This window comes from Ornithorhynchus anatinus, chromosome 2, assembly GCF_004115215.2.
Source record: "Ornithorhynchus anatinus isolate Pmale09 chromosome 2, mOrnAna1.pri.v4, whole genome shotgun sequence".
Classification (NCBI taxonomy): Eukaryota; Metazoa; Chordata; class Mammalia; order Monotremata; family Ornithorhynchidae; genus Ornithorhynchus; species Ornithorhynchus anatinus.
In genome coordinates, this window is record NC_041729.1 from 45,107,328 (window position 1) to 45,132,143 (window position 24,816).

At 40.9% G+C, this 24,816-nt stretch overlaps 1 protein-coding gene across 2 annotated transcripts; it reads left to right on the top strand.

Moving 5' to 3' along the window:
* CCZ1 (CCZ1 homolog, vacuolar protein trafficking and biogenesis associated) lies at positions 1 to 24,790 on the top strand. Of its 2 annotated transcripts, XM_029057495.2 has the most exons (15): positions 1 to 261; positions 4,439 to 4,536; positions 4,629 to 4,722; positions 5,040 to 5,117; positions 5,883 to 5,930; positions 6,677 to 6,760; positions 9,547 to 9,722; positions 11,219 to 11,300; positions 13,348 to 13,409; positions 14,028 to 14,139; positions 18,087 to 18,120; positions 18,917 to 19,034; positions 20,526 to 20,684; positions 21,987 to 22,114; positions 24,461 to 24,790. In XM_029057495.2, exons 1-15 carry the CDS (start codon positions 163 to 165, stop codon positions 24,514 to 24,516), a joined length of 1,428 nt encoding a protein of 475 aa, XP_028913328.1. In that variant the 5' UTR covers positions 1 to 162; the 3' UTR covers positions 24,517 to 24,790. The 2 variants fall into 2 exon arrangements, with proteins under 2 accessions (XP_028913328.1, XP_028913327.1); XM_029057494.2 differs by lacking the exon at positions 1 to 261 and having other exon boundaries at positions 4,458 to 4,536; positions 4,607 to 4,722.
* Positions 24,791 to 24,816: the final 26 nt, after the last annotated feature.

Sequence of the window (24,816 nt, forward strand, 5' to 3'; positions counted from 1 at the left end):
TGGCCCGGCCCGGCCCGGCCCGGCCCGACCCGACCCGACCCGGCTCAGCTCACCCCGGGACCCCCACGGCCGCACACCGGACACCGGGCAGCCCGCAGCCGGGACCGGGACCGGGACCGAGCGAGAGAGCGGCGTGCGGGGCCCGGAGGCGGAGCCCCGGGGATGGCGGGGCCGGCGGGGCCGGCGGCGGAGAAGCAGGTGGCCCCGGCACTGCTCAGCTTCTTCATTTACAACCCCCGCTTTGGACCTCGGGAAGGAGAGGTACCGGCGCCGGCGGGGGCGAGGGCGGGGGCGGGACCGGCCGGGGCCCTCCACAGCCCCCCGGAGCCCCGGGGCTCACAGCCTAACGAGGAAGGACAAGAGGGGTGGCAGCTCCACTTGGCAGACCCCAAAAAACACAACCCTGCAAAGTCAACTGACTTCCCTAAGTGCACACAACAGGCGGTAATAATGCTGCTCTATCTTCAGCGCTTACTATGTGCCCGGCACTGTGCTAAGCGCCGAGGAGGATACAGGGTACTCGGGTTGGCCCCCCGTGGGGCTCACGCTTTTAATCCCCACTTTGCAGATGAGGGAACTGAGGCCCAGACAAGTCAAGTGACTTCCCAAGTTCACACAACAGGCAGTAATAATGCTGGTATTTCATAAGCGCTTACTATGTGCCCAGCACTGTTCTAAGCGCTGAGGAGGATACAGGGTACCCGGGTTGCCCCCCCGTGGGGCTCACACTTTTAGGCCCCACTTTGCAGATGAGGGAACTGAGGCCCAGAGAAGTCAAGTGACTTCCCAAGTTCACACAACAGGCAGTAATAATGCTGGTATTTCATAAGCGCTTACTATGTGCCCAGCACTGTTCTAAGCGCTGAGGAGGATACAGGGTACCCGGGTTGCCCCCCCGTGGGGCTCACACTTTTAGGCCCCACTTTGCAGATGAGGGAACTGAGGCCCAGAGAAGTCAAGTGACTTCCCAAGTTCACACAACAGGCAGTAATAATGCTGGTATTTCATAAGCGCTTACTATGTGCCCAGCACTGTTCTGAGCACTGAGGAGGATACAGGGTACTCGGGTTGCCCCCTCGTGGGGCTCACACTTTTAGGCCCCACTTTGCAGATGAGGGAACTGAGGCCCAGAGAAGTCGTGACTTCCCTCAGTTCACACAACAGACATTAACAATGCTGGTATTTCATAAGCGCTTACTATGTGCCCAGCACTGTTCTGAGCACTGAGGAGGATACAAGGTACTCGGGTTGCCCCCTCGTGGGGCTCACACTTTTAGACCCCAATTTGCAGATGAGGGAACTGAGGCCCAGAGAAATCAAGTGACTTCCCTACGTTCACACAACAGGCAGTAATAATGCTGGTATTTCATAAGTGCTTACTATGTGCCCAGCACTGTTCTAAGCACTGAGGCGGATACAGGGTACTCGAGTTGCCCCCCCCATGGGGCTCACACTTTTAGGCCCCACTTTGCAGATGAGGGAACTGAGGCCCAGAGAAGTCAAATGACTTTCCTAGGTTTACACAACAGGCAGTAATAATGCTGCTACATCTTCAGCGCTTACTATGTGCCCAGCACTAAGCGCTGAGGAGGATACAGGGTACTCGGGTTGCCCCTTGTGCAGCACACATGTTTAATCCCCACTTTGCAGAGGAGGGAACTGAGGCCCAGAGAAGTCAAATGACTTCCCTACGTTCACAAAACAGGCAGTAATAATACTGGTATATCTTCAGTGCTAACTATGTGCCCGGCACTGTTCTAAGCACTGAGGAGGGTACTCGGGTTGTCCCTCATGCGGCTCATACTTTTAATCCCCACTTTGCCGATGAGGGAACTGAAGCCCAGGGAAGTCAGGTGACTTCCATAGGTTCACACCACAGACAGTAACAGTACTGGTATTTCATAAGCGCATACTATGTGCCCAGCACTGTTCTAAGCACTGAGGAGGATACAGGGTACTCGGGTTGCCCCTCGTGCGGCTCACATGTTTAATCCCCACTTTGCAGATAAGGGAACTGAGGCCCAGAGAAGTCAAGTGACTTCCCTACGTTCACAAAACAGGCAGTAATAATGCTGGTATATCTTCAGTGTTTACTATGTGCCCGGCACTGTTCTAAGCACGGAGGTGCAGACGGTAATCAGGTTGTTCCCCGTGGGGCTCACACTTTTAGTCCCCACTTTGCAGGTGAGGGAACTGAGGCCCAAAGAAGTTAAGTGACTTGCCCAAGTTCACACAACAGACAGTAATAATGCTGATATTTTGTAAGTGCTTACTATGTGCCAAGCACTGTTCTAAGCGCTGGGGTAGATGCAAGGTAGTCAGGCTCGCCCCCCGTGGGGCTCACACTTTTAATCCTCATTTTCCAAATGAGGGAAATTAATTGACTTGCCTAAGGTCACACAACAAACATTAATAATGCTGGTATACCTTCAGCTCTTACTATGTGCCCAGTGCTGTTCTAAGCGCCGAGGTGGATACAGGGTACTCGGGTTGTCCCATGTGCGTCTCATACTTTTAATCCCCATTTTCCAGATGAGGGAACTGAGACCCAGAAAAATTAAGTGACTTGCCGAAGCTCACACAACAGACAAGTGGCAGAGCTAGGATTAGAACCCACATCAATTAGTCGAGAGGAAAAGGCAGATTTTAGTGTTACTGGGAAGGTAAAATAATAATGATGATGATGGTATTTCTTAAGCGCTTACTATGCACCACGCACAGTTCTAAGCGCTGGGGTAGATCCAAGGGAATGGGAATGTCCCACGTGGGGCTCACAGTCTTCATCCCCATTTGACAGATGAGGGCACTGAGGCCCAGAGAAGGTAAGTACAGTGCTTGGCACATAGTAAGGGCTTACAAACACCCTTATTATTATTATTATTATAGGCGGCTTGCCCAAGGTCACACAGCAGACAAGCAGCAGAGTCAGGTTTAGAACCCATGTTCTCTGACTCCCAAGCCCGTGCTCTTTTGACAAGCCACGCTACTTCACTAGAAGCTTCGCTAAAGCTTCCTAAAAGTGTTAGAATCGCAAGTTCTTTAAACTACTGACACTGTCTGTGAGCTACTCTTATTGATTCTTTTCTCTTTGACGCGAAGATCCATACCCGTTTCTAGCGCTTAGTACAGTGCCTGGCACACAGTAAGCACTTAACCAATGCCATCATCGTTATCCATTATTATTATTTGTCTTTATGTATTTACTTCTTATTACTTATGAAAGGACATGTGTGTTTGGTTAGGGACCCCGGGATATAAGGAATTGACGAGAGACTGTCTCCTGAAATGGAAAATGCTTGTAATTTCCAGGACTTATCGATTAAGCTCCACTTTAGGCAGCAAGTCACAATTCCTGTTAGGGCTGCCAGCCCAATTGGTGATAAATATAATGTTATTTATGTTATTTTTACATGTTAATAATAATAATTATACTATTTGTTAAGCACTTATGTGCCAAGCACTATTCTAAGCACTGGGGTAATATACTAATAACAATAATAATAGTATTTGTTAAGCGCTTACTATGTACCGAGCACTATTCTAAGCACGTGGGTAATATAATAATAATAACAACAATAATAGTATTTAAGCGCTTACTAGGTACCGAGCTCTATTTTAAGCGCTGGGGTAGATACAAGGTAATCAGGTGGTCCCACGTGGGGTTCACAGTCTTAATCCTCATTTTACAGATGAGGTGAGGCACAGAGAAGTTAAGTGACTTGCCCAAGGTCAAACAGTAGACACATGGCGGAATCAGGATTAGAAGCCACAATCTCTGACTCTCAAGCCTGTGCTCTTTCCAATAACCTCTAGACTGTAAGGCCGGGAACATGTCTACCAACTCTGTTGCATTGTGATCAGGACAGTGTTCTTCACACAGTAAGCGCTCAATAAATACTGTTGATTGAATCAGTGCTATTGATTGTGCACTTGCCGTGTGCAGAACACAGTGCTAAGCACATGGGAGAGAACAGTACAATAGGTAGACATGATCCTAGCCCTCAAGGAGCTTACAGTCTAGAAGGGAGAACACTGACATTAAAATAATTTACAGGTAAGGGAAGTAACCAAATATAAGGCCAAATGCATAAGCGATCAGGGGTGGGGTTCGGGTGTGTCCCTAATAATAATAATACTGGTATTTGTTAAGTGCTTACTATGTGTCAGGAACTGTACTAAGCACTGAGGGCAGGAGGAATGCAAGCAAGAGAGTATATTCTTGAGGCTGAGAAAAACACTCCTTCGTGCTAGTCATAAGCTCCTGTGATTATTGAGAAAAGCATGCTGTTATGCTGTTGTACCCTAATTGGTTACAGGGCCAGCTTTTGAAAACTTGAATGAAGAAATAGGTGGTTGAGCACTAAACCTTTTTTATTTTACTGTGAGATCAAACTTCCTTGAAAAATGATATCATTGTGTTTCTCATTTCACACTTTAGGAAGAAAAAAAGATTCTTTTTTACCACCCAAATGAAATAGAAAAGAATGAAAAAATTAGAAATGTTGGATTGTGTGAAGCTATAGTACAGTTCACAAGGTAATAGTACACACATGTCCTCCTACCTCACTTAGCGAATTTTTAAAACTGTCTGGAAGAATGATCCCAGATTTTTTTTTTAACCTTTTTAGGACCTTTAGCCCATCAAAACCGGCAAAATCCTTACATACCCAGAAGAATAGACAGTTCTTCAATGAACCAGAAGAGAATTTCTGGATGGTCATGGTATTTACATAAACAATGTATATCTTTTTACAACTATTTTTACGTGTTTATTAGTGAAAATGTGAAAATACTTAGAGAAAAGTAATCTGTTAGAACACAATTGAATATGACTTTTACAACAAAAACTGACTGTCATACACTATCAGTATGTTCATTCAATGACAATGGCTCCTTTAAGAGCCGCTGAAGGTTTTCATTTTTTTGGAATGTTTTAGAATTAACAAATTACATTATGCCTAAAAAATGACGGGAATATAGGGTGGGAGTGGAGCGCAGAATCAGTGCCTCACGTAATTCCAGGTTTTAAAATATCTTAGGTTGTTCGGAATCCAATAATTGAAAAACACACTAAAGATGGAAAACCAGTGGTTGAATATCAAGAAGAGGAGTTGTTGGTAAAGTGTAACTTTTATTTTATCGTTTAATTCATATTTTAGAATCAAGATGAGACCTGAAAAACTTTGACAGAAAAATTTTGTAATTTGCCATCAGTTTGGGATTTTTTTTTATCTTCAATTGAAAGTTTAGTGTATTATTTCTGATGCAGCTTGCCAAAGATCTGTACATATAAAGATTTGTGTTGCTGTCCTTTAGGTCATTTAGAAAAACAACTTGTTCTCTTGCTATGTATTTTTATCGTTGAAATTAAGCTATACTAAATGCTAGAGTAAATTAAAGAAAATGGCCCACAAGGGTCTCGCTGACTATAAGAAATAAGACTATCTGAGCTGCGAAGAGTTAAACTATGCAGTTATCAAAAATATCCCAACTAAAATGGGCACATTAAACAGTATGTGAAAAGGGCAGTCACTGCTCCCCGCAAATGGTCTTTGGTTGCACACTGCCACAGCCTTCCCAGTGTTGTTACAGTTGGGAAGACAGGCCTGGTTCTCTTGACGGGTTGTCTTTCATAGAGACATCCTTGATTCATTTCCATTGTGGACTAGATTAATTTTAGGTGTATAAAAATATCCTACATTCTTTTACTCTTGGCTGTTACTGGACTACCCTTTTAGAGAAATAGGTGCTCAGCCAGGTAAAAAAAAAAAAAAAAACCAAACACCCATGGCAAATGGGACATGTGCGTGCCACAAAATGTTGTGCATCATTTCTTCTTCTCTACTTAGTTGTGCTTTACATAATTGTGCTTTTTATTATAGGACAAGGTTTACAGTTCAGTACTACAACAGTGCTATAATATGTACAAGGTAAACATAACTATTTTTTCAACTTTGAGAGGGTGAGTATCCAGTCTCCCCTTTGATTCTAGTTTTATTGAATTACATTTTGTCCATTTTGCAGCTTTAGAGGTAGTATTTTCCTATACTCAGGAGAAGAAAGGGTCAGTTGGGCTGTTTCAATTTTTTTTCTTAATGGTATTTGTTAAGCACTTAGTATGTGCCAGACAGTATACTGAGCACTGGGATAGGTACAGGCTAATCAGGTTGGACCCAGTTCGTGTCCCACATGGGGCTCACAGTCTTAAACCCCATTTTACAGATGAGGTAACTGAGGCACAGTGAAGTGATTTGCTGAAGTGATTTGCCCTAGGCCTCCCAGCAGACAAGTGGTGGAGTTGGGATTAGAACCCAGGTCCATTCTCTTTCCACTAGACCATGCTGAGCTTCCCAATAAGCTTTGCAGTAAGGTAGGTGTAATAAAATGACTAACTCAGGCAGACATTCCTAGTGGAAACTCCAGTTTTATGTGGATCTAGAATCTTATGAGAGCCATTCAGATGCCTAACAGTATGTGATACTACTAGATTCAGACTTCACTAAACATTTTTTTTGATAGCAAATGCCTTTGTGATGCAAAAGGTTTTCTTTATTCATAAGAATTGTAGGTCTTGATGAATCGGAAGAAAAGACTTTAAAGAATTAGAGTTTGCAATCTAGAGCAGTTGGCTAAAAGAACTAGCAAATTGATATTTTTTGTGTTTTTCCATTGCAAGCTCTTCAATGGTACATTTCTGAAGGCCATGGAAGATGGAGGTGTCAAAGTTTTAAAAGAAAGACTAGAGAAATTCTTTCATCGGGTAAGTTAAAATAATTATTTCTAGTTTGGGTGGTTCTCAAAACCTTAAAAAGAATGGAGGTAATTAATCAAATAGAGAATCACTTTTGAAGTAAAGGAAATACAGACCTTTAAATACCCAAGAGATCAAAAGAACTTTCCAATTCAGGGATTCCCAGTCAGCACTCTTCAGTTGCATAAAAATGGAGCATTAAAACAAAGGGAAAGGAATAGACTACATCATTTCTATGGTCAACTATCAAGAGGCTTTAGGCATTCTTCAAATGCAAAATCATAGAGATGAATTTTAAAACACAGTAAATAGAATCACCTGATCAAATGACAATGTAAATTTGTATCAGTAATTCAAGTTTTGAATTAGGTGTTTTCGAGTACCTGTGTAAATATTTAATGTAGGCTCACCATGGACAGGGAAACGTCTGTTAATTCTGTCGTATTATACTCTCCCGAGCGCTGACTACAGTGCTCTGCGTAAAGTAAGCACTCGATAAATATAATTGATCACATTGTTCTCAGCAAAGGGACATCTTGAGGTAGCATATAAATGATCTACCATGAAGCTTTGCCAACCAGAGAACAGTGGTTGAAATGAGATTTTAATTTCTACTGAAGTCAGTTACTTCAAGGAGGTTGGGTCGCTGGCAGTTGGAACTGAGGGGAAGAGTTTGAGCCAAGGTCAATTTTGCAAGTGCTGCAAAACCCGAGCATTATTGCAAAACAGGAAAATGCCAGGAAAATACTGATGCTAAAATTCAGTAGATGCTATCACAAAAGAACACCAAATAAGGAGCATTAGAGTCAGGGATCTATGTAAAACAAGGTCTCGGTACCTTGTTGGATCAGTTTTGGGGGAATTGTATGCATTTGTTCTATTAAACAGCAGGCATCATTCTGGCTGAACAAATGGCAGGAATTTGGAGTTTGAGGTACAGAATGAATCAGTGTAATTATTGTAATGTATTTATTGGAGTGAACTGAAATGGATAACTCTCCCTTCCCAGCAGTGGGAGATGAAGTTCCTGAGTGTACTGCAGTTGGTAAAAACCAAAGACTTTTTGGACAAAGGGGTGATAGGAAATGCGTGCCTTGTCCCGCCAGGTGAAATTCAAGATTTGTCACCCAAAACAAACAATCTAAGTCCGCTTTCCCCCACTACTTATCCACTCTCTTCTCCCACTACACCCCAGATCACACTCTTAATTCCTCTCAGGCTGATTTGTTTCCTGAGCCTCACATCTCTTTCTTCCTCCTTTCTGGAGCTCTTCCCCTCTTCATACCCTCCAGATTACAGCCTTTCTGAAATCACATCCCCTCTAGGAAGCCTTCCCCAAATAATCAATTTCCCAGTTTTAGATGCCCCCCACCCCCCGTCCTCCCCAGCTGCCACCCCAGCACTTTGAACCAACCAGTCACTTTTGTACTGACAGTGACCTGCAGCACTTTTGAACATATCCTTTTACTTAACCGTTCACCCAGTTGTCCATTTTCCTCATTGCTAACTGTAAATCATTTTATTGTCAGCCCAGCGATAAGGTAAATTATCACAGATCATGTCTACTACCTCTAGTGAACTCTCCAAAGCGATTAGAACAGTTCTCTGCATACCGTAGGTGCTCAGTAAATACTACTGATTAATTATAATGCTGCTCAAATGACAAGGCAATCAGTTGCATTAGTTACGTAAAAGTGCTTTGTACCTCATACTCTGCACTGTGCTACGTGCTGTAGCTGCATCAGAGGGTCCATTAGCATTATGAACTAATTGCAGGAGTACCTTATTTTAACTTTAAATAGTTACAATTAAGTTCCCTTGGTTAATGCATATGAACTATTGATTCAGTACAGGGAGAAGCACAATGTGATGGGAAGTGAAGGAGAGCATAGTCAACTTGAAATGACAGGTAGCTTTATGCACATCCATGGAAAACAGTGGTTCTTAAAATTGTATTCATTTACAGCCAGACTCGTTTATAGAATATTAAGAGTGGATTCAGTACTTCTCATATTTTTTTCTCATAGTCTACATCTACCTTCCCTATATTTAAAATGAAATTGTATTTAGAGTAATGTTTCCTAGATTTTTTTTTCTTTTTGGTGGGGGGAACCCCTAAGATATCTAAATTTGTATCCATTTTCTCTTAATGCTTTACTTTCGGAGCAACCTTAGGCCCCTGTGTTCCCCTGTTTCACTCACCCCTAACCTCCACCAAATAGCCACCAGCCCCTGCCTCTTTTTATACCTAAAGATAAGTACGATTGACTGACTGACCTTTTATTTTCCCCTCTCCAGCTCATCCTGTTGACTCACTGTTGTGTGATAGCTCCTCCTACTGCTTACATTATTTTCTGACCCTGTAGGCTCTAGCTTGAGCCAGAGACATCAGAAATCGTCAGACCCCACTCGGGGCACAGTGGTTTAAGGAATAAGAATACTAACAGGATATTTTTAATATAGACAGGTTAGAAATGAGCCATATTCCAATTTGTAACAGTTGTTCAAATGAATGCGATAGGTATGTTGTGACAACCAACCTGATCACCTAAAGTGGTTGCACAGACCTGTTGGCAGAGTGGCTGGAAGGCTCTTGGCTTCAGAGTTAGCTTTGTGTCACTGTTCCTGGGCTAAATTGTTTCTCTTTCTCGGACATAATGTTTGCTCTTGCCGTAGTATATTTAAAGTGTTTGAATTTCATTTTTGTACAAATAAATCTAGTGCAAATCCAAATGCTTTGCTAATTGTTTAAACTTTCATTATGCTCTTAATCAGTTTCTTTGTTTTTCCTACAGTATTTGCAAACATTGCATTTGCAGTCATGTGACCTACTTGACATTTTTGGTGGAATCAGCTTCTTCCCTTTGGATAAAATGACATATTTGAAAATCCAGTCATTTATTAATAAGGTGGAAGAAAGTTTGAATATAGTCAAATACACTGCCTTTCTCTATAACGATCAACTCATCTGGTAGGTGCCCAAAAAGCTTTAAGGCCAATAAGGTGATGAGGTGGTTTTAGACTGTTCTGGAAAGATTCAGGATGATGGCCTGCCACGTCATGCACTGATTGATTCTGAGGAGAAAGTTTCCAGTTTGTAAAATGGGGATGGTACTTCCTTCCTGCATTTTAAGAATGGGAAAGAAAGTAAATATATTTTAAAAAATGGTGGGAGCATAGCAGAAATAGAAAAGTTTATTGGTCACCATTTAATAGATCGATCACTTACTGCGTGCAGAGCACTGTACTGAGCCCTTGGGGAGAGTTCAGTTCAACTGAGTTGGTAGATACATTCGCTGCCCACAAGGGGCTTAATAGACTAGAGTAATTAAACATGATGGTAATGAGTGGTAAACATAATGAAGTTGATGCTTTCGGTCAAAAAACAATATGCCATTTTCTACCAAATACCATAAATAATGCTGGGAAGACTCTGAGCATTTAAAAGTGCCCTATATTATTTTTTTCTGACTATCTTCATGTCTCCTGAAGGTGATTTACATTAACTTTTGTTCAGAGCCATTTTCTTCCTTTGGATGTAATCGTAATCATATCCCTGAGAAGTAAAAAAGGAAGGTGGTATTATCCCCATTTCATAGTTGGAGATAACAATGATCCACAGGTGTGGCTTGCCTAAAACCACAGTTGATCAAAGGCAAAGCTCACTCCTAGGCTCGTGCTCTTACGGATAGACCCTGCTGCTTCATTCAGGAGCGATTTTGGGGGGGAAGAGTACTAAGAAATTGGCTTTTATGGAAACCATGGGGTTTGACTAAGCATAGAATTTTTAAATGAAGCGATGCTGTTCCTGAAGATCTTTCCTGGGCTACAACTCATTGAAAGAGATTACAATATATAGAGATTGAAAACATTAGTAGCTTCTTTAGCACCATTCCCTATGGTTACAACTTCTAAATTAATTCTAGTATTGAATGAACTATCTTACTGTAAAATGATTTGTGTTAATAAATAATTACTGTGGGCAGGAAACACGTCTACCAACTCTTTTGAATTGTACTCTCCCAAGTGCTTAGTACAGTGCTCTGCACAAGGTAAGCGCTCAATAAATTTGATTGATTAATGCAAGTTGTCTCTCACACACTGAAAATGGAGCACTTTGTTACAATTATGGAAATTCCTTATGTGATCTTGGTGCAGAGCACCACTGTGGGGTTAAATTCCTTGTGGTTTAGGTGAAACTTTTGAAAAAAATAAGTATATTATGAGGTCCAGTGGTCTTCAACAATTCAGTAAAGATTATCAATTTCAGAGACTCCAAAAGTTTAGTTTTTCCTCTTTCCTTGGTCTGCAGTGACACATCTGAAATCCAGAAGCGTTTTTGATTGGGTCCTAAGGAAAAACCTTCTGCAGTATTCAGTGAGAAGGAAGGACATTATTGTAACCGGGATGGATAGGAGAAAAAGGAGTGCATTCAGAACTTTAACTTTTTTTTTTCCACTGTTGCAGGAGTGGATTAGAACAAGATGACATGAGAATTTTATACAAATACCTCACAACATCACTATTTCCAAGGCATATAGAGCCTGAGGTAAGAGTTCTTAAAAGTTTGTACAATGTTGGATGTACCATTATTTTCCATTTCAGAGTTATCTTAAGCCAAATCTGCATTAAGAAGGAGAGAAGTTTTGGGGCATGAACTATCAGGATAACTGAAGTCAATTTATATTTTTTGGCCTCAGTTATCCAGGTAGTTGATGTGCACTTGGTCTTTGGCAGGTCTCCGATGGATTAAAAAACTCCCCGACACCCTTGTGATCCAGAGAGTAATCCTTCTATTGTGAATAACAATTTACCCATCACCTTCACTCTTATTTTTTTAATACATTGTGAAATATTCTTTGGTAGTTTTTTAATCATGTCCACTTGCGGTACTACCCTATATTAGGGACATTGGCAGTGCAAAATAATGAAATGTTCCTTTCTCACGAGGAGCTTAGACTCTAATGTATTAGTGGCAGTCATTTATTGAGGGCTAAATAGTAGTTGTAATAATCATTAAGCAGAGCTCTGTACTGAGTGCTGGGAAAGAATACACAGTGCAGGATTAGACCTAGTCCCTTTCCCTCAAGGGACTCAGAAACACTGAAGTATTTACTACTAGGGTAGTCATGAGTGTTAAGGAGTGTGTAAGTAAATTCGTAAGTGCCAAGGAGATATGGCTCACCTGGAAAATTAATGCGGAAAATTTGCTGGAGGAGGTGGGATTTGAAGCAGGGATTTAAGTGTGAGTATGTGTGTTTATATTACAGTGCTTGGCTTTTTTTGTATGTTTGGGTTTTGGTGTTATTTTCCCCTGAAAACACATCTTTGAGATTCAGTTCGAGACTGCAGAAAATGAGCACAAATTTAAGAACCCTGACTGCATTCAATATAATATCCCTCCACTTAGGTATACTTTCAAAAACATCTTTAGAAAGATCAGGTTAGGGGAATTGTGAGGGAGAATTATCACTCCTCTTATATAAATCCCTGGATTCTTTCTCTTCCTTATGCCCCAAAATGCAAAAGAGAAACAGATCTTTCCTTTTGACTTCTAATGCCATAATTACCTCTTCCATATAAATATGTTTTGGGATTTTTCAGTGCAAAGCAGTAGTTTACAAGATATTTCATTTTTAACAGTGGAGTTTACTACATGCTTGCATTTTTTGAAATATAAATTCATTTAAAACTTTGTGTTGTGCTTTAAAGCTGTATCACAAAGGAAACTGATAAAACGCATCAACATAGTTTCCAGGACTTTCAAAGAAAATCTTAGAGCAAACCTAATTTGACTTAGATAATACTATAATAATTGTAGTATTAAACACTCACCATGTGTCAAATGCTGAGGTAGACATGATAATCAGGTCAGGCACCAACCCTGTTCCACATGGAGCTCACAGTCTAAGAGAGAGGATGAATATTTAATCCCCAATTTACAGATTATAACTGAGGCCCAGAGAAGTAAAATGATTTGCCCGATGTCACATGGCAGACAAGTGTCAGAACTGGGATTAGAATGCAGATCCTCTGAGTCCCAGACTCTTGGCCTTTAAACTAAGCTTACTTGCGTATCCTTTCATGTCACACTAAACTGCATAATTACGTAACAGTCAGTACAAACATGAAACAAAAGTGAATTAAGGGATTTGTTCATTATTTACATTTATATATTTGTTAAGGGTGACTATCATAAGGATTTTTGGGTGTGTGGAAGATGGTTACCAAGCTAATAAGGGCCCAAAGACAGCAAGTCTTCAAAAATCAAAAGAAAAAGCATTGAAAGGGAGACTGACTGAGGCCTACATATCTTAACATAAAAGGATTCATTCAGTTGTATTTATTGAGTGCTTACTGTGTGCAGATCACTGTACTAAGCGCTTGGAATGTTCAATCCGGCATCAGATAGAGACAATCCCTGCCCAACAACAGTCTCAGTCAAAAAGGGAGAGACAGCAAAACAAAAGTAATCAGACAAAAGAATATAAACTGAAATCTGCTTTAACTTATTTGCATATGCACTTTATTCCAGGCTTTGGAAGGAAAAAGAAAGCTCCTTAATAATAATTTTTGAACTTTTGAATTGTTTGCAGTTGGCAGGAAGAGATTCCCCAATACGTGCAGAAATGCCTGGAAATCTTCAGCACTATGGAAGGTAATGATTGTGTCCTGATATACAATGTGGAGTTTCTTATTCTCCTTACAAGCATATCAAAAAGATAATAATTGATCTTGAATAGCACTGCTTTATGAAACATAAGTAATTTTTGATGTGAAAAAACAAATGTTGTGTTGTACTCTCCCAAAGTGCTCTGCACACAGTAAGCGCTCAGGAAATACAATTGATTGATTATAGAGGAACAGCATATTGTGCTTTGAGGGTGAAAATCTCTAATTGTGAGAAGTGAGTTTGTACACCAAGATACTGAATTAGACCTTACTATACTTGACTGTATAGCATACTTGGCTTTTGCACTATAAAATCTGGGTAAGTAGTGCTTACCCCAAAAATATACTTGCGGCTTAAAATTGGAACCAGCAACAACGGTAAATCATATCTCACCACCTATGTCCGTACCATCCATTGTGTAAGCCATAAATCTGGTGTCTTGTTTTTCCCTTTCTTAAATCTGGAAGGATTCTGTTTTACTCAAGCTAAGGAAATGCTGGCCTCTTTTTCTCACAATTGAAGTGTGAGTCCTAGTCGTTGATGAATAGAGCTGAATGATAATTTATGTGATGAATTTAGGTCATATATGTGTTTACTTTTAAGATTTCTTACTGGGCCTTTGAACATTAATGAACCAGAAGCAAAATGCAGATTCCCCAAAATATTTGTAAAAACAGATGACACTTATGAAGAACTCCATTTAATTGTTTACAAGGTAAAACAACCATTTTTTTCCTATTATCCTATCCTTAGAAAGATGCAATTGCGTTTGTGACTGGTTTGTCTCTGTGTCAAGTTCATGGGGAAGTTTCAGTTATTTGTTGCTGAACTGTACTTTCCAAGTGCTTAGTACAGTGCTCTGAATGCAGTAAGCGCTCAATAAATACGATTGAATTATTTTATAATCCAAAAATTATAAAATTACTGGCTTCCCTCCCAGTGGTATGTTACTTTTAATCTACTCATCTAAAGATTGGTTTTCAGGTTTCCTTTTGAACTATTCAGCCTAGCTCTTATCAAAATAATAACTGTTGGGGTCTGACTTGAGAATTAGTTGAGGGCTTCTTGCTCCTAGCTGCCAAAATAACTAGAAGAAGGGGCCAGTTTTGGAGCTGGAACTTTTAAAAGAGAGTAGGTGTGTCATGGTTATACCTGCCTGCTGTCCAGGTTTTAAAATGTAACCACACTGCTTTCATCAGAGTAGAGAAATTGTAGCTTTACAAATTATGGAAGTCCAATTGTTTTACTCAAGATTTAAATCTATTTCATTAGTTTTCCTTTTTTTGTGTGTTCACAATAGTGTCAAGGTGCCAAAATCATGCCATCTAATGCATATAATGCTATCTTATAATGACATTAGCATTCTAGTGATATTTGTTATCTAGTTAGTGGAGCATAGATCTACTGGAAACTGTAGGTTAGAGTGAAAAGTGCTCTCAACAAACTTGCTATGCTTGATCCCTGTTGACTTTTTGAGCATTGCGTCTTTGTGTTATAGTCAAAGCCAGACTGGCCCCCTGAATTATAGGGAAAATCCTAGTGCCTGAATAGGCTGCACCTGCCTCTGAATGACTACTAACTTGCCTCGGCCATAGAGCCGGCAAGGAGCCGCTTGGAGCCAGCTGGAAGCAATGGCTTTCTGCTCCTTAAATTCCCCTTTTTCCACTCTGCTGTCTTGTTCATGCTGAGGTTTCCAGGTAATGATATCTGAACCTGTCTCCAATCCTCTTCTCAGCAAATCATTTTATCATTTGTCATGCTAACAGCATGACGTAAAGGCACCCTTTCAAAAACAGCCTTCAACTGAAGATTTAATTAAGCTTTATTCAGTTTTAACTTTCAGGCACAGTTTATAATAAAATGACAAAGTTAGCAGTTGGCCGGTATAATAGGAGAGTGTGAAGGAAGTACAGTACGGAGGTGAATTATCTGCATCGTAGGTGGTCTCCCATTCTTGCAGCGGTATTTTACCGTTCTGCCCCCAGGATCCTGGACCACTTCTCCACCTCCCTGCCTCCCTACCCACTTCCCTGTTGCTACTCATGGGCTCCTTTCCCTCCTCAGCCACAGTGACCCAGGGCAGATTCAGCCATTCCTAGGATGCCTGGCCTCTCAGCCCGTCCATCTTTTCTTCCCCTTTGCCCAACCGCCCATGAAGGCATTTCTTTCCTTTCTCAGTCCTGGGCCTGGCTTTCCTGCTCCAGCTCAGCTACTCCTGAAGACAGTTTTTTGTCTCCTGCCCCTGTGCTAACACAGTCCTGGTGACTTTTGTTACAGCCCAGCTGGGTCCATTTTCTCTCTTCAGTTTTCCACCCTTTTGGATACCCGAAAGTATGATGTGGGGAGTGATGAGAAGCCACCAGCTCCAGGAATGACCAAGAAGCTGCCCTGAACCACAATGGCAGAGGAATCCCTGGGTTGCCGTAAGAAAGTGGCAGGGGTTGGCCTTAGCGGAGCTGTTCAGTGGAGAAACTCCTGGAACTGAATGGTTGTGGGGAGGGAAACGGTCTCCTTTGTCTCCAGTCCTTTAGTTTCCTAGAAGCATAGTTTGGCCACTGCTGCTCCCAAGCCATTTTCTACCCTGTCCCTGCTGTCAGAAATTGATTACAGGATAATGGAGGTGTGGAGGGTGAGCGAAGGAGGAGGAAGAAAGTATAAGGAGAAGTGCAAGAGTGCAAGGGTGGTGACAAGAGAGTTGGCAGAAATGACTGAGTGGATTGTGTGCTGAATCCATGGTTTATGGTGATAGATGCTGTCTGTTGGCATGGGTCATTGGGAGTGTTCTGTATCTGTGAGGTAAGCATGTGAAAGAAAAACATTATAGGCTTGACTGAGAAATCTCTTGTCATCAGTAGCATTTATTGGGTGCCTTTATGTAGAGGGCTGTAATCAGAAGGATTGCAGACTTTAAATAGAGCAAGTCATTAATTTGCAGTTGGTCTTTAAGAGGGATTTAGCAGTTTCCCTCTAAGTCTTAAAAGTATCAAATCACTCATCCTAATTGCTAAAATCTTCCTAAACTGATTTATAGCATAACAGTTAAAGAGTAAATACCAAAGTGGTGTTCATCAAATCCCCTAACACCAGAACAAAAAAGCCCTTGTTGAACAGTGAAGCTATGTTGAAAACAAATAAATGGAAACTCTTTTTCTCACCCCAGAGGGTAAACACATAGGCTTTGTTACCCCCAGGAAATTGTGCAGGCTAAAAAATAATCAGTTGGATAAATTCAAGGACAAAAAGCCATTAATGGGCTAATGGAGGGAAAGTTAGGGATTTGGAGGGAAATTTTAGGAATATTAGATGCTACATTCATTCATTCATTCATGACCATAGAGATAGGTGACAAGGAGGCCCACCATCATATAATTTGTTTCCCTGAATGAGTTCGTGATCTATTCATTCAATTGTATTTATTGAGTAGAGCACTGTGCTAAGCGCTTGGAATGTACAATTCAGCAACAGAGACAATCCCTGCCCAACAACGGGCTCATAGTCTACACGGGGGAGACAGACAGCTAAACAAAACAAGTAGTCAGGCAATTACTATTCTAGTAATGGTATTATGTTCTAGGATGTTCCCTCATTTCGCTAATCAATGAGACCCCAGTTAGCACTCTTAACTGGTTCCACGAAAATAGAATTGTAAACTTCTTCTGACCAGGGATCAGGTTTTCTAATTTTGAAACCCTTCCAAGTGTTTAGTGCAGAGCTCTGTACAGAATAAGTACTCAATAAGTACTATTGATCGATTGATTAAGGAAATGAGTACTGAATTAAGTAGAGTGCATTAGTGCAGTCTCAAGATTTAAAAAAAACTAAACAAAACAATAAAAAATATATTAAAACAGTGATAGAAAACAATATATTTGATAGCAATGTAAATCTGTTTCAGTAATAAATTTTGAAATAGATCTTTTTTCAAAGGAATAATTTGCATCCTGTTAAAATGAACAGGGACTCTCTCTGAGTGTTTAGCACACAGTAAATTTAATAAATGCCTTGTTAGTATTATTATACTTGGAAAAACACCATTAAAATTCACTATTGCTGTTCTGATGGTTCTTACCATGGAAGAACCCCATATAAATCCCTGAAATCCAGGGAGTTGAAAGTTTGGCTTATTCTACCAAAGTGCATATGCATGGCCTAGACCTAGAGCACCGACCTGGGAGTCAGGACCTGGGTTCTAATCCTGGCTCTGCCACTTGCCCACTGTGTGACCTTGGACAAGTCACTTCACTTCCCTGTGCCCCAGTTCCCTATTCTGTAAAATGCGGATTAAGACTGTGAGCCCATGTGGGACCCCATTTGCTTGTATCCACCCCAGCACTTAGTACAGTGCCTGGCATATAGTAAGCATTTAACAAATGCCACCATTATCATTATTTAATTATTTCAAAGTGTATACTGAGGTTTTATTTGTTTTAAGAGCTGACATTTGTGTTTCAGTGACACAAATTGCAGAGACACCATTAGGATTGTTTTACTCTAGAAAAATATCTGCGATTTGTTCCTACCCAGTACATACACAACAGGACATAAATTTTTACATTTTGTTGCTGCAAATTATCTGAATATTTCTGAAATAAATGGCCTAAAGGGATTATTTGGCATTATTGGTGTAACTTTTAGGGTTTTTTGTTCTTTGTTTTTTCCCAGGCCATGAGTGCAGTGGTGTGTTTCATGATTGATGGTAAGTATGCCACTTGAAGCATCAGTCCAGTCAAAACTAGCACAAGCTTTCTGTACATTTTCATTTTCTCTACTGCTCTATCATAAAAGTACAAATAGCAAATATAGTTTTGGGAAACCTGTAATGGAATAATTCTACAGTCTCTCAGAACAGAACTTTGTTATCCCGAATACCAATGGCAGGTTTTCCATGTGGATTTGTTTGACTTTCAAAGACCATACTAGGCAGCCCGTTTAATATCATAAATGATGATGATGGTTTTTATTAAGCACTTATGTGCTAAGTGCTGGGATAGATATAAAATAATCTGATAGGACACACTCTCTTTCCCACATGGAGCTCAGAGTCTAAGAGGAAGGAGAACAGGTATTTTATCCCCATTTTACAGATGAGGAAACTGGGTCACAGAGAAGTTAAGTGAGTTGTCCAAGGACACACAGCAGGCAAGTGGTGGGGCTCGGACTAAAACCCAGGCCTTTTGACTCCCAGTCCAGTGCTCATTCCCCTAGGCCAAGCTGCCTCCAGGTTTCAATGTGTATTTGAATGTTTTCTTTAATCATCAGTCTGAGTGCTTTTTTTGTCTTTCGTATTCTTGTTGGAGGGGGGAAGAAACCACCCAATCTTAATTGAATATTTCAATTGCTTCTTTTCCCTAATCATAAAGACTTTCTTCTGAACATTGGAAAGTCTTGGGAAGAAAATAAATTGTTGCCCTCTGGCACAGTAATATAGTGGATATGCCAGTGAGGGGGGAAGAAAAAAAATCACTCCTAATATTTTACAAACTACTTACTAGCCACCATGCAGCCTACTCTGGACTTTTGTCGAAGACTGGACAGCATCGTTGGGCCTCAACTTACTGTGTTAGCATCCGACATTTGTGAACAATACAACATCAACAAGAGGATAGCAGGGTTTGTACAATCTCTTATGTTGCTATTGCCATATAGTCGTTGAAAAGTGTAGCTCTGCAGCCTCCTGGTGTCGTGTTAAAGTCACATGGCATGAGAACTTTTTCATTGGCCCGGAGACCCCTGGCAGTACAGATACCCTCCCCCCGCCTGGCTTCGCGGGACCACCTCAGTGCTGATGCTGCTTGCACAGGCCTTGGTTGCATGAAGTAATAATAATAAAATAATGATTGTATTTGTTAAGCACTTATCTTACTATGTGCCAAGCACTGTTCTAAGCGCTGGGGTAGATACAAGGTAATCAGGTTATCCCACGTGGGGCTCACAGTCTTCAGCCCCATTTTACAGATGAGGGAACTGAGGCCCAGTGAAGTGACTCGCCCAAGGTCACCCAGCTGATAAGAGGAGGAGCCGGGATTAGAACCCATGACCTCTGACTCCCAAGCCCCGGCTCTTTCCACGGAGCCTCGATGGAAGCGGCTCCAGCTCACCCTTCTATCTGATGAGGACAGTGAGAACCCACGGATCCCCGGGTTGGGTGGGGCCGCGTCACGTCACCTGAGGACAGGGAGTAGAGCTGCCCTCTTGACTCCTGAGTGGCTCCTCTCTGGCTCAGAAGGGAGAGGTAGACCAGCTGCTTTCTGCCCCGAAAACAGAGAGGGAGAAGCTACTGGCATTGTCCTCATGGGACTTAGTCCATCAGGGTAGTGGCCCCCAAGGAGTAAGCATTTAAACTCGAGAGCCACGTCTGATGTGGAGACGTGCCGGTCATGTGTGGCTCGAGAGCCAGGATTGCTAACACTGGATTGGGTGTGTTAAAGTGACGTTGTGAGAGAGATTTAAGGAGAGCAAGTAACTGTAAACTTTTTTCTGGTGTTTAACTGCTTACTGTGTGTGTTGAACACTGTTCCAAGCACTGGGGTCGATACAGTCTAATCAGGTTAGACATAGTTCCGGTCTCACATGGTGCTGTAAGACCTGTGAAGTCATTTTTGTGGGACAGTGGGAATCAGCTGACCAACTGATGAAAAAATAACTTCACTTAAATAGCTAATTATCGGCACTAAAGTTTGCACTTCGGTTTCCAATGACCTACTAAAAGGCATCATCTCTTCCCCTCTAGTTGTTTTTTTAAATTCTATATTATTTTAAACAATTTGGTCCAAATCCCCAGAAAGTAATTCATATGCATTTTCTCCTCTTGGTTATTAGGCATTACAACTTGTAGCTCTCTGATCTAAATTTTAAAAAGGAGTTAAAAGGGCCCCTAACAACTGGCAGTTAAAAATCCATACTATTAATGCTTAGAAAGTCCCAAGTATGTGAAAGGTAGATATCAACTATTGTGAACTGTTCAGCCATAATTTAAAAAAATATATAGAAATGTAAATGTAAATCTGTTAAAACTTCTCAGAATATATTTGTTGGAGTAATTTGGATAATGGAGTTTGCATTTCAAAATGTATTATTGCTCCTTTGTTAAACTTTCCACAGGTCTGAGAAGGAACCTCAATTTAAGTTTATCTACTTCAACCATATGAACTTAGCCGAAAAAAGTACAATTCACATGAGGAAAACACCCAGCATATCACTTACGTCTGTTCATCCTGATCTAATGAAAATTCTAGGTGATATCAACAGTGACTTTACGAGGTGATCTTCATTTTGTTTATTTTCTGCTTTGTGTGTTTGAGATTATTTTGAAGTTTATTTTCAGATTTATTCTTTCAAAATCTGAAATTTTGATCGTCTTATAGAGTTGAAGGCTATTACTCTCCCCATTTTTCAGCCCAGCATGGAGGAGTGGGGGGAATGCCCCCAAATCAACCCTGATGAATTTTTAGTATCCGATTCTATTTGTGAAAAGATTTAAAAATTATGATAAATGGTTAAAATCCTTAGGATCATGGTTTATCAAAAGAAATTCCTGAGAGGTTTTTTCAAATTCCTGAGAGGTTTTTTCCCCTCATTTTTCTTTGGTGGCAAGTCCCCAAAGGGTAAAAGATTGCCCTCTCTCCCCTCCTGTGCCAACCCTCCCCCCCCACCTCTGGGGAGCAGCGACAGACTTTGCCATAGTGGAATGAAGATTGCTGTACACCCACCATTCCTCCCCCTCCGGGGACAGTCCCCTGAAGTTGACTCTGCCCCCATCTCAGTCATAAGCAGGAAAGTCAGCAAGAGAGGGAAAGAGAAGGCAAGGGACCATTCACACTTGTCGTGGTCAACTGTTTCAGCCCTTTGACACCCCAAAGCGGTGGGCCCAGACACCACAGAACTGAGAGAATACCGTTTCCCCGGGCACAAAAGCCTAGATCTGCTTCTGATTAGTCAGTAGTCATAGACAGATAGAGGGAAGGTTCAGTTATTTCTTTGGAATTCTGTAGTAGATGGAGTTTTCCCCCAAAGTGCTGAAGTCTGGCTCCTTGAGAACTTAACCTCCCCATGGTAGAGTCCCACACCCTTCTGTACATCTAACCAGCCTCCAAGCTCTGGCATTGTTGTGTGTGTGAATATGCGGTGCACCATCATGCATACTAGGAGCTGTGATGACCATTTAATTTCACATGCAGCTATCAGGCCCAGAAGATGCTAATAAATCAGAACTGTAGTATTTGCTAAGCGCTTACCATGTGCCAAGCACTGTTCAGGTTGGACACAGTCCCTCTCCTACATGCGCTCACAGTCTTAATCCCCATTTTACAGATGAAGTAACTGAGGCCCAGAGGAGTGAAATGAGTTGCCTAAGATCACACAGCAGACAAGTGGCAGAACTGGGATTAGAACCCAGGTCCCCCCGGCTCCGAGGCCCATGCTTCTTCTACTAGGCTACACTGAGGATGAAGCTATTTTCAGGTTTCTGGAAACAGTACCTTGTTTAAAGTGTACACTTGTAGTGCAGTCTCCCCCTGTCAGTAGATTTATCCATTAAATTAGGCTTGGGATTTTGTTTTACAGAGTGGATGAGGATGAGGAAATCATTGTGAAGGCAATGAGTGACTACTGGGTTGTTGGGAAAAAATCGGATCAGCGGGAACTGTATGTTATTTTGAATCAAAAAAATGCAAACCTGATTGAGGTCAACGGTAAGTTTTTGTTTCAGTGTTTGAAAAATAGCTTTATTTAGTCCGAAATGGTACCACTGGACCCCTCTCTTTTACTGAATAGGAATTTTAAAAAATCTTATTAAATATTTAAATTCAGGCCAGTTTGCATGGTGGTTAGTGTTTGTACCATACAAAACAGCAAATGGGAACAAAATAACTATGATTATTGAAGTATGTTTACCAGGCATTTTTAATAAGAGAAACCATTATCTTACCTTGTTAAATCAGTAAGGTTCTCTCTAAAAACATTAGTGTGTTCAGTAAATAAAATGTTATTTTATTACTTGGAGAAGGAGTGTAATAATAATTGTGGGATTTGTTAAATTCTTACTTTATGCCAAGCACTGTACTAAGCACTAGGGTAGATACAAAATAAACAGGTCAGACACAGTTGCTGTTTCACTTGGGGTTCAGAGTCTAAAAAGAACAGGTATTGAATCCCCATTTTACTGACAAGGAAACCAAGGCACTGGGAAGTGAAGTGTCAAGCCCATGGTCATACAGCAGGGAACCAACAGAGCCAGGATTAAAACCCACGTCCCCCTGACTCCCAGGTCTGTGATCTCTCCACTAGGCCCTGCTGCTTCCCGATTAAATTATTCAAATCTAACAATTGGATTTGTAAATATGTACTCTTAAAGCTTGAAAAACACTTCACACTGGATAAATAGAAAATAACCCCTTATCTTTCTCTTTTTCCCAATCTGAGTGCTACTTTGGGGATGGGTAAGGTGTTAAAATAGATTTTGTGAGCAGGTGAATCTTTATGCTTTTTCACAAGACTACTATGAAGGTTTAGTATTCAGAATATACTTGCCAGGCAAGGGCCTTGAGCATTCTTTTGAAATTGCCTCATTTTTAAGTACCAAAAACCCATAATTTTCCCATCCGTTTCCTTGCTGAGAAACTTATCAATAATTTTTTGGGAACTGATCTCTTAAAATGTTATAAAAAATATAATAAAACAATACCAAATACTTGCTAAAGCAGAATTGTTTTTCTTACATCTGTTTTCAGATCCTATTTTTTCTGTACTACTTTTATATAAAAATGTAGTATAGCTTATTTGCTTCCATGATGTGGGACAATATAAAATGTAGAACCAGTAGTCTAATAAGACATAATACTGAGATTTGAACTGACTTATAGGTGCTACTTGTATCCCTGTGTCTCTTTAGGCTGTTAAATTCCATATGCAGCAAAAATGTATGTGCTTGCATTAGGTGAGTTTCTTATCAACTAGATAACGAAAAGCAGCATGGCTTAGTGGAAAGAGCCCGGCCTTGGGAATCAGAGGTTGTGGGTTCTAATCCTGGCTCTGCCATTTGCCATCTGTGTAACTTTGGGCAAGTCACTTGGTGCCTCTTGGTGCCTCAGTTACCTCATCTGTAAAACGGAGATTAAGACTGTGAGACCCCACATGGGACAACCTGATAAACTTGATTCTACCCCAGTCCTTAGAACAGTGCTTGACACCTAGTAAGCACTTAACAAAGACCATTATTAGAGAAGCAGCGTGGCTCAGTGGAAAGAGCCTGGGCTTTGGAGTCAGAGCTCATGAGTTCGAATCCCAGCTCTGCCACCTGTCAGCTGTGTGACTGTGGGTAAGTCACTTAACTTCTCTGTGCCTCAGTTACCTCATCTGTAAAATGAGGATGAAGACTGTGAGCCCCACATGGGACAACCTGATTCCCCTGTGTCTACCCCAGCGCTTAGAACAGTGCTCTGCACATAGTAAGTGCTTAACAAATACCAATATCATTATTATTATTATTATCAAAACTGTTGTACTCTCCCAAGTGCTTAGTACAATGCTCTGCACATAGCACCCGAATTCCATTGATGGATGGTGATCAAAAATGCGTTAGAATAACCATCAGGGATTTAATCTGAGGAAATCAAGGTGTATGTGGAGGAAGGCAGAAAATGAGACAGTAATATTTCAGAAAAGTAATATAAATTAAGTTCTATAAAACCCCATTTGTATTATTAGAAGCACTTTGGGAGTTGGATTAGCTTTTTCAAGGCTCCATTAATGGTACTCTAATATTTCATTAATACTCAAGTGTATATTTTAAGCATCAAAACATGCCCAGCAGCATTAGATCATCAATTATATGTCCAGTAGTCACTGAAACTAACCCTAATGCGGTTTGTGGGAGAGTGATCAGGTGGATGACAAGGCTTACATTTTTGGTGCTTGACATTTAATTTTGAACTTTTGTCATCAAGCATGGAGATTAGGGGAGGAAAGAGGTGCTGACAGTAGCCTTTTTCTAAGATGAAAGCTGTCCTTTTAACCACTGTTTCCTGTTGTCTTTTCAGAAGAAGTAAAGAAACTTTGTGCAACACAGTTCAATAACATCTTCTTCTTGGATTGACCATCGTGCACCTTACTGGAAGTGTCAGAATACAATATTGAAGGTTATTAGTCATATTATTGACTGGAGTAACGACTATAGTAAAGCAATACTTGCTTTGTAAGAATCAAATTTCTACTAAACCTGTAAACTCTGATCATGGGATTTTTAGATTTTAAATATTTGTGGCACTAATTAAAGCCAGTCTGCTACATCTTATGCCAACCATTCCATTCCTCTGACATTATGTGAATATTTTACTGGAAAATAAAACTAGTACCTTGTTAAATTTTAAGGACTCTCTCAATTCTGCTTCTTTCT

Excerpts from the sequence above, each read along its gene's own strand:
- CCZ1 (XM_029057495.2), top strand. The coding sequence starts at position 163 with ATGGCGGGGCCGGCGGGGCCGGCGGCGGAGAAGCAGGTGGCCCCGGCA. Across the intron at positions 262-4,438 it reads TTGGACCTCGGGAAGGAGAG|GAAGAAAAAAAGATTCTTTT; the intron begins GTACCGGCGCCG and ends TTCACACTTTAG. Across the intron at positions 9,723-11,218 it reads TATAACGATCAACTCATCTG|GAGTGGATTAGAACAAGATG; the intron begins GTAGGTGCCCAA and ends CCACTGTTGCAG.